Here is a 10,072-nt window from a genome sequence, read left to right as displayed (position 1 = left end):
AAGAGGAGAGGAAGAGGAGAGGAAGAGGAGAGGAAGAGGAGAGGAAGAGGAGAGGAAGAGGAGAGGAAGAGGAGAGGAAGAGGAGAGGAAGAGGAAGAGAAGGAGAGAAGAAAAACCCGAAGGAAAAAACCCCGAAGGAAAAAACCCCGAAGGAAAAAACCCCGAAGGAAAAAAACCCGAAGGAAAAAAACCCGAAGGAAAAAAGAAGAAGAAAAAAGAGAAAAACACCCTCAAAACACTGGACTCTAAGTAAGAGGTCGCAGGTGAGCTGGTTTCCGAAAGCACTTTTCTACATTCTAGAATCTCCATCCAGGAAGACAGTAGTTAAAAAGAAGTTTAAGTATTTGTCAGCTAATACATTTTTCTGCTGTGCTGATTTTCCATTCTTAGCAATGGTATGATCTAGAGACAATCAATTACTTTTTCAAGCTAATTGAAGTTTTCAGTAACAGCAGCATGAAAGAGAAAAGTCTACACTTTTCAGTAACCTCAGAAAACCAACCCCAAACGTCTATCCAAGAGGGACAAACCATGAGGAGGCAGACTGGCCAACCAATAATTTTGTCTCTCGCCTAGAAGATCCACTACACTTCATTCAAAGAGTTTTAATTAGCTAAGTAAATAACAACGTGTAATGGATGTATTTTGACACTATATTTGATCTACTTGAAACCTTTAATCCTCCTTTTTGGTTAAAATTGAATAAATCCTGCAGAAGATCTATTCAACTCTGCAAAGATTCAGCGTTTCGGAAAGAGAAAGCAGGTCTGTCCCAAAAATCAGCACTTACTCTTTTCATTTCAACTGGTCAGGGAGTAGCTTTATTGGGAAGTTTACTGGTGCAGACAGTCAGTATCTGCACTCCCATGGAGAAAAACACCAAATAAATGCAACCTTAGGGACGAGCAACATAGTCAAAAGCAGTTCAGTATTTTAACAAATGCCTCTCTAATATCAAAAAAAAAAAATCTGCCAACATTTCAACAGACAGAATAAAAGAGCATTCAACTGATGTTCTCAATCCCAAACACGTCAGGAATTCAAGACCTTATATGAAGGGCTCACCCTGATTCGCTCTCACTTCCAAGCTTTTTTAGTGTACATGACCACTTAGCTTGCAAATTAATTACTGAGATCAACAAAAACACAGCACTTTGCTCAGCTAAGCCGGCTAAACGCAAGCGAGCGTGGTGTCCACCCCCCGTGCTATATCATAGCAGGGCACTAAGCCATGGTTGACTCTATATGGCCCAACGAATGCATCATTTCACACATACACGTGCAAAAAGCATCTTGATAACTTACTGCATACAGATGTTGCAGAAGAATTTGTTTGCAATAGAAAGCCAGGGCAAAGACCCAAAGCCTGGAACTTCTACAGATTTATAAGTCACACTCTTGTTCAAAAATACAACTACTTCTTCAATGACTTGCTCCCCTGCTATGACATGGCCATTTTAAACCAGGCAAGATCAACCACCTCCTAGTCCAAATTCATCATTTACTTGTTTATTTCCACAGTCTCCAAGATGCAAAGAGCACACAGCTGCATATACTCTTTTACAGAAGCTTCCTCTGCTTTATATGCAGAACAGCAATGAAGTGCTAGGAAAACCTCAGAAAGCCAAATTCCTGAGCTCCTCAGTTACAGTGCAATAGCAGCTGGAGGAAGGAACAAGGGAGGACCAAGTGTGCACAAAAAACTATCACTGATGCTATCACAAAATGAACAGAAATTAATCTTGAATCCCCTTCAGCTAGTACTCAAGGGAGCTTAGGGGATCTAAGAGGTCCACAGCTTTTTTTTTCCACCATCCACAGCAGCTAGCATCAATGAGAGCGTTCCTGCAAGAGGTTTCATCGAGATGGAATATGATGGGAATCAGTCAGGTGAGATGTGCTGAGGAACTGAAATCCTCCTCAGTGAGACCAGCACCGCTGTAATCCACAGAGACAACTGCTTTTGGGCAGTAAAAGTGCAGATAGCATCAAGAGGCTGAAAACGGATTAGATAAGTTTATGGATAATAGCTCCATAAATGGGTAGTCAAGAGAACAGGCGGGGTCTCAGTCTCCCATGTGCCAGATACAACTTTTTACTGACTCCCACACAAGAACAGCCAATATTCATGGTTACCACAAGTGAAAATTCCGTGCAAACGGCAATAAATTCTATTATAAAATAAAGGCAGTTCATTAGAAGGACACGCGGACACTGCAGGATGGAAGGGGAGGCTTACCTCCAGAAGGTCTGAGACGATGGGTAGGACTTCGGGGTTGCAAATATCGATGGAGTCATCCCGGTACGTTTTCTTTTTGTAGCGGATGTTACCCAGATGCAGTATCGCAGACAGCAGAGAGAAGATTCTAAAGAGAATAAGGAGAATTCATTTGTAGCTTGTCTTATCTCTCAAAGCTAATGAAAAAGCCTCCCAAGTTTCCGTATCCAACTTTGCTGCAAAACTTGACCCAGCATTTATGGGATGCCATCACCAGGAAAACACCAAAATGACAAAACTCTTCAAAATAGTTTAAAAGCAGGCAAAAAATCCCAGCCTACCTCTTGTTCTGCTTCACATTTTGCCTCTCCTACAATACTTTTCACCCTCCCTCCTCAAAGTGGCATCTTCCTAGTTAACTTACTCATCTAAAGTACAACCTGAAGCACCTTCTGCCCATAATTTCCAAGCACTCGCTCACAACCTGGCGCTCAAAATAAGCATCCAACCTGCATCACACCAGCCTTCATTCTCTCTACTCAAGTCCAAACTTGCCAGGTGTGGGTACACCCTCTCGGGTTTAGTCCCAGCTTGGAAGCCTCTACAAAAGAGCTTAAACGCTTTTATTTTACATAAGCAAATGAAGACAGAAAAAAAAAAAAGAAAATTACTGCTCCCATTAAATTTATCTAATGAACTTTTTTGGGGGGAGTAATTTGGTAACGTTTTAGGTATAATCTTCCTTCTACAATGTCTGCTCTTTGAGATTATCCATAGTTGATTTCAGCTATAAAATGTGTGTGTCTAGGTGTCTGGCTCTGCATGCTCAGGAAAGCTAAAAACAAATAGAAATGAGTTCTGTTCTACAGAGACATGTGTGTGCAAGCACTTATATCCATGTAAGTAAAACCATACATGGCACAGTTACGTCACATCTAAACTAACCCAATCCTTAGAGCATAGATTGTGCAGAGATAGAAAAGAACAGTGATACTTAGGTACCTTTTTAATTTAGTCTGATCTCTGGCATGAAAAATAAGTAACAAGAAAAATAATAAGTAATATATAATTTTAGGTAGCAACTTTGGCCTCAACGTGATAAATTCCGATTTATAAAATGTAGCTTTTCATCATATTCCTGGTCTCCTACCATGACTTCTACCTTCTATTTGCTGCAACAGGACTATAGATCTTAAAAAGGTTTTCAAACTGCTGAAACATTTTTATATGGGAGTAGAAGGTGGGACATTATGTCCCACAGTCAAGGGCTTCCAACCGACAGCTCAGACACTTTGCTCAGACTTTTAAAATAAAGAAGAATGATGCTTAAAACAAGAGGAGGCAATCCACTCAGCTGCAAAAGATGTTAGCATCCAAAACTTCATTTACCCTTGGTGATGAATAGGGCTTCAAGTGCCATTAGCACAAAGCAGTAACTCCCTGTTGCTACATATTTCAAACAGAAAGGAAAATGTGTTCATTAAATTATGGTTCAAGCCTTTTTACTCATTAAAAAAGTGTGTGTTCCAGTTACTGATTTGCATTTCACCGACATGGGTAGTGTCAAAAACAATACGCACTTTGAGGTCTTCTTTTTTAATATATATTTTTTGCTATGTGTCAACTACTTTAATAACATATTGGTCAAATTCATTCTGACTTTCTCAAGAGCATCAAACAATGAAACGTGCCAATGATTAACACTCCAAGAATTATTTTGCAGTTTCAGCTGAAGAGGAGTCCCAATTCAAAGCGTGTCCTTCTTTGCAGCCCAGAGAGGACAGCAACAGCCTCTGTTTTCCTTCATTGCCCTGGTGGATGAAGGTCTGGTGGTAACACCCTTCTTCGAAACTGGCAGGTCAACGCATTAAGCATGACTAGTAATTAAAAGTTAGAAATAGAGTTTACACCAGTTTCTGGATTCATGATACACAGAGTAGACAGAGAACGTGCCAGAGAAGGCAGGTTTGTTCACAAATAGTTCAAAAATGCTTTAAGGTACCAACCTCCTGCAGCCCCTCAACTTGCATAAGCAGAACTGCCGTCTACGCTGCTGACAGGTGTATTTTGCCTATATCTTTAAACATTTCACATCAATGATCTGATATGTTTACCGAGTCAAGTTAGCCTAAGGCACGCGCAATATCTCGCTTATTTTGCCTGCTCTTAATCTGGGAAATGAACTCACTGCCTGCGAGTCTTGGGGAGGAAGCCCACCATCTCCATGGCCAGCTGCAGGCGCTCAAAGTCGTGCTTCAGGTCCTCCCCTTCAACGGAGAAGCAGTCCTGAGGGGTTCAAAGAGGAGAGATGAAGCACTTAAAGAAATTAAGATCAGAACAGGTCCAGATGGCCGCTTCAGCGCTCCATAAATAGCATCCTGTAATTTCCATGCCTTTTATCTGCAACTAGAACATTTCCAAGCTGGCAGGGGGGAAATGAGAGATACGGGGGGGCCCCACAAACATTATGGGGAATAACTGTGGCTGATTCCCAACCATGCCCAGCCCTTCCGACGCTGCCGAACGCATGCTCCAAACACTCGGCTCGCTCCTCCGACAGAACTTCAGCGCCACCGGAGCACCAGTGCATTTACAGGTGGCTTCATCCCTATTAATTGTCCTGGGTGACAGCGAAAAACCCGGGCTATGTTTAAGGGCAAATCATCACTGGAGAAAAGAGGTCATCTACCGTGAACCGTGGTATCTACCATGGTTCTGCCACGAAATACACACACACACACACACACACATATATATATATACACACACACACACGTGTGTATGTATGTATGTATGCATAATTTGCTGAGTTTGGAAGTATTAAGCATTTTTTCCCCATTTCCCCCCCTTTTTCGTAGAAGCTGGCCAGCAGATACACCACTGTAGCCACTGTGGACTGCTGCAGGGGCCAAGCTACTCTTGCCATACATTGACCAGAATTTTCACCACACTGTCATCTCAAACACGGTTTATTTTAAAAATGGGCATTTTAATAAAAAGTCATGGGTATTTCTTCAGATTAAACACCCAAGCTAACCCCAAAATGAGGCAGGCAACCAAAAGGGCAATGCAAAAAACAGTGAGAGTGTCCCAAGCTAAACCATGAGCAACATCACTGCAGGGTGCAGAGGGTTATCAGCAACTAATCTGCTTTTTTGCTCTCTCCTCGGCCCCAGCAAGGCAGGAGGGGATGGTGCTGGTTGCACTGACCGGCTCGGCGTCGCAGCCGTAGTCCTCCCAGCTCTGCCTGCGGGGCCTCCTCGTCAGCTGAAAAGCAAGAGCGGGTCAATTAGACAGCATTCAGACTAATATTAATACGGATAAACAGCGGATTAAACAGCGGATTAATCGATTAATTTGAATAAGCAGCACAGAATATGCTCAGCAAGTAGCAGGGTGAGACTTCTACCAGTCTTATCTGATACGCAAAAGACACCCAAACGCGGGAGATGAAAGTAAAGTTGCTCGCAAAAAAGGCAAAAATGTTTTTTCCAGCTTGCTTTCTATATTTACATGAACAAAATGACAGAATGTTTTCGGCTGAAATCTCGGAACAGATTACTTCTCATCTGCAATGCAAAACGCAATTCTGTTTTGCATGACACAGTGTGAACCGAGGAACCTGGGAACAGGAAAATGATTTTTGCCTCAAGGGCTCGGTGAGTCCTTGAGCTAAAGGATCCGTTTCAAGGTTTGATAGCTTTGTAGTTTTAATTTTTACAGCGAAACTTTCATGTTCGTCTCCAACTTTGTTCTTTTTCCTTTCAATAGGCAGGGGTTTCTCTCCGACACGTTTAAGAAGTCGCTGCGAGTGATCACGGGTCATTTTATTACATTGCCCTTCTAGGTTTCCAGAGTTCACATCCTCATTTAGCTTCCACTATTTTTTTTCTTGTTTTCTCTTTATTTTGCTTTTTCCTCTTTGACTAAAGGGCCCAGGAAAGACATTATTGCACTGTTAGAAAGCCTTAACACAAAACCGTGCACGGAACATATTTTAAAGAGCTATTTCCACAYCATTTTCAATGCAAACTTGTTTCTCTCACACTAACAAGTGCAATAAAATGATTACGTTCAAAACACTACAAATCCAAAAYGTCACTAGGCTGCACATATTGCATTTATGGAAATCCAGAGCCTGCTTCTGTGATCCACTGGATGCAGCTTTGCAGTCTACTTATCCAGAACGTAGATTAAAATACATTTTTCAACCTAAAAGATCTCATTCCTTTCAGCGCAATATATTACATGCCCCGGGATTTATTATATTGCTCAAGTGTTATAGCCTTGCAAAATTTAGCTGCTACTATTAAGAAAAAGGAAAAAAAAGGAATATAATTAAAAGCCATGTTTTAGACTAACATAAAACTACCGAATTGCCCAACATCATCTGCGAAGCTGCCAAAACATTGAATCCAAATTATCCTGGCGCTTCCCGACGTCAAGACTGCAGCACAGATGGCTGCAGAGAACAGAGCACGTTGCCCAACCTCTGCAGCGCGTACGGACGCGGAAGGCACAAACGGAGCAAGAGCCTGAAACTCTTCATATGTTCCTCGTTTGTGCAAGTTTCCTGATCCCGCTAAGCGTGGGTGGCAGTCATTAATATTACAATATATTTTGACTTTGATAGCCCACTTTAAAGGTCTTTAAAAAGCCCTGGGTAATGGAGACATTTAACAGCGTTAAATTATATTCCTAGCAAGACTAAAGGCTATTTGCTTTATCCTCTGTGTATAAGCATTTCTCGCTCTTCTGGGTTAACTTACTGGTTCCTGCTCCTCGAGTTTCCACTCAAAGGACATTGCAATGACGCTTTTCAAAACTGTCCTATAAAGTAACTGCAAGTTCCTCTTATTCCTAACTTTTTTTTTTTTCTCTTCTACCTTTCGGGGGAAAAAAGGCAGCATCAATTGATAAGAGCATCTTAAACACCTAAAGTAAGCTAGGTCTGCTGAAGGACTTTAACTGTCCGACAGCAGCAGCTCTTCCTGAGCCCCCCAGTTTCTTCACTGGCATTAAGCAGAGGCAATAGAATAGGCAGCAGGTCAAGCAAGCTGAGCACCCATGGCAAGGTTGTCCCACCTGGTTGAGGTAGTGATACTCCTCGGGCTGCTTAAGGTGAAAAGCAGATCTTTCTTCCTCGCTCGCTCCTGCCAGGAGGTAATAAAATACATGGTAGTTCCTGGTAACAAATAAAAACGCCGTTAAACTTGAAAGCAAACATCAGCCTTCAACAGAGACGCAGAGGCAAACCCCGACCTCCCGACTCGTAAGCTCGGGGGGCATCTTGAGCACACAGCACAGGGAAGGTGACACCTTCTTATGTTAGCAGGGGGACTTTGAGACAAGTCAGCCACTTAGCGCACAGGGCAGCAAGATAAAATCCCTAAAAGAATCATGGTTTTGGAAAGGGCACAGAGGGGATCTTCAAATGTGTCTGGAGTGAGATGCATCTGATTCCGGGACATCTGCTGAAACCAAATACTCCCTGTGACCCCCCAGTTCTCAAAGCAGGAGGAATATGAAGTCCAGGCTATTTCTTGATGGGAGAATTCACCATAAGCAGAGTTTACATGGTGATACACCCAGTCAGGGCCACTTGAAAGACATCCTGTTGTTGGGACACCTAACAGTCACTGAAACCCTATGCCACCAGGGGCCTTCAAGAAGGGCTCAACCTCTGSAGCTCAACCCATATCAGAGTGCTCAGCACACCTGGGGCAGAAATGGGTGAAGAAACCTCAAATCCAATTTAGAAAGCCCTTAGTGGGCACATGGAAGAAATACACAAAGTCCAAACTGCTTTGTGATGTCTGTGCTGCATCAATTTAATGCAGACGGCAGTTTTGAGGTGAGTCCATACCCAGCTCGCATGCTGCAGAAGACCAAACCAGGTAACGGAGAACTAGCTCCTCTATTCCAGCCAAGGACACACACCCTCCAGCAATATATTTCAAAAATTCCTAGATAACAGCCACATTTTCCTCCAGAAATATGTGCAAGGGTTACATACTTGCTAGAATCAAAGCAACATACTTGCCTAAAATTCAGAAATTACTACTAAAAAACCTGCGTTGCCATAAAGAAGTCCATAATTTCACAGCTCCAGTATTGTAGGGTCAGAATGGAAAATCATCTATTTTCGTGGCTACTAACATATTCAAAAATACTTGAATATTACTAATTCTACAAAGCACCAAGCAAGTGCATCTGTTTTGTTTCAAAACAACTATAAAGTCCTTGGTGCTAACAGAAGAGTATTTCTAAAATTAAAACTTGGCTTTTATGACAGGCATTTTCCAAAGGAAAACATATTTAGCCCGCTTACAGTGCTCCCAAGCACATTTGTCAYACTGGAGGCTGCACATCACTTAACTTTGGGATCAATCCATCAGCATTTAGAGAAACAGCTCCCACTAGACCCTTCAGCTGGTGAAGGAGGAGTTCTGACCTTCCATTGAGTGACAAGAATGTCCCACCCGTAGCCAAGATTTAATGTAGACTTCCACAAGACCAACTAACCCCAAGGGGGCACAGGCAGAGGTGCTGAGAGCTGACACACATCAGAAGACAGAAAATTCACTGTCTTTCACATTAGAAGCAGAAAACTTGTTAAAAATCAGAGTAGTCAGATGGACTTCAGTGTGCAGCTCCAAAACAGGACATCAAAAAGCCTGAAGTTCCAGTGGTCATCTCAACCAGCTCTGCAGTTCAAGCAGCATCTGAGATCTGCTCCTGCAGCTGCCCTGGGCTAGGGTGGCCCCAGCAGCTGTGTCACCCCCCAAGATCCCAAATGGTGGATTTCCAGAGAGCTGCTCCCAGTTTCATGGCCTTGGGCATTGCCAGCAAACCTGCCTTCTTCTCCACCATGTCCCTGAGCTTCCCCCTTCTAAAAACGTAGCCCAAGGAGAGGAGAGTTCTTGCTTTAATAGGAAGCAAAAGGGAGGATTTGCTCAGAAGCAAAAATGGGCTCTGATCTCCATTTAGTCAAATGCATCTGGGCCASCACCCAGAGCGAGCTAGGAATCAATCCAGGTGGAGAGCCCTTCATGCTCCTGGCACATGGAGCAGCGCAAAATCCTTGGGTCTTGGAAACGATCAAAACAAGAGGGACTCATCCTCCATCTGGGCTACCTAACCCTAGTTCAGGAGGCAGAATGGAGCCGCTCACCCAGCAGTGGCCTGGACACCAGRGCACTTGCTTAGAAAACAGGAGCTACAAATCTGCAGCACCCGCACAGCACTTTTTGCACCAGTGCTATTCTGCTGGCTAACGCAGCAAAGCTGCTGCCTCCATCTGCCACACTTTGGCAAACTGCAAACCCTGCTCACTTATTTCAGCATTTTTTGGCAGGCAGTCCTCGATGCACAGGTATTTACTGCTGCACTTAGTCACTGCAGTATGTGTGATGGGAGCTGGTTTAAACACACGCTCAGTGGGCCAGGATGTGAAATGAGGCAACCTGGTATCCTCTATTCCTAATCCACTGGTATCCTCTACTTCTAATCCACTGGTATCCTCTACTCCTAATCCAAACAACTAGAGTTTTTCTTGAGTTTTGACTTTTCTCTTCAAGCCAGCATGACACAGAATTTAAATATACGGTTTATCATGGAAGTAGCTATCATCACATTATTAGAAATGTGAGGATCTTGACCCCCCTTTCTAGCTGAAACAAGGTTTTGAGTTCCCTTTGCCGTGCTATCAAGACATTCGAAAATTAACACCAAGCATAGAAGCAAAACACAGACCTACCGTTCATTGTGTTCCTGATAGACTAGTCTGGATTTCTCCAGGAGATACTTTTCAACATAAGCTCTGGAGGAAGAAAAAAAAAAAGAAAAAAAAAA

The 10,072-nt window shown here is 43.0% G+C and overlaps 1 protein-coding gene across 1 annotated transcript in view; it reads right to left on the bottom strand.

Moving 5' to 3' along the window:
- The window catches only part of MYO9A (myosin IXA), a 120,075-nt gene that overhangs the window by 81,337 nt on the left and 28,666 nt on the right, over window positions 1–10,072 (bottom strand). The window contains exons 3-7 of the mRNA XM_026045105.1: window positions 9,978–10,040; window positions 7,304–7,403; window positions 5,429–5,485; window positions 4,407–4,504; window positions 2,240–2,366 (exon numbers count right to left, since the gene is read on the bottom strand). Coding sequence (XP_025900890.1) covers window positions 2,240–2,366; window positions 4,407–4,504; window positions 5,429–5,485; window positions 7,304–7,403; window positions 9,978–10,040 — 445 coding nt within the window. The remainder of the gene's footprint in view (window positions 1–2,239; window positions 2,367–4,406; window positions 4,505–5,428; window positions 5,486–7,303; window positions 7,404–9,977; window positions 10,041–10,072) is intronic.

The sequence above is a fragment of the Nothoprocta perdicaria genome, unplaced genomic scaffold, assembly GCF_003342845.1.
Source record: "Nothoprocta perdicaria isolate Ctin4 unplaced genomic scaffold, notPer1 scaffold_399, whole genome shotgun sequence".
In the NCBI taxonomy this organism is placed as follows: domain Eukaryota; kingdom Metazoa; phylum Chordata; class Aves; order Tinamiformes; family Tinamidae; genus Nothoprocta; species Nothoprocta perdicaria.
This window is presented reverse-complemented; position numbering and strand designations above follow the sequence as displayed.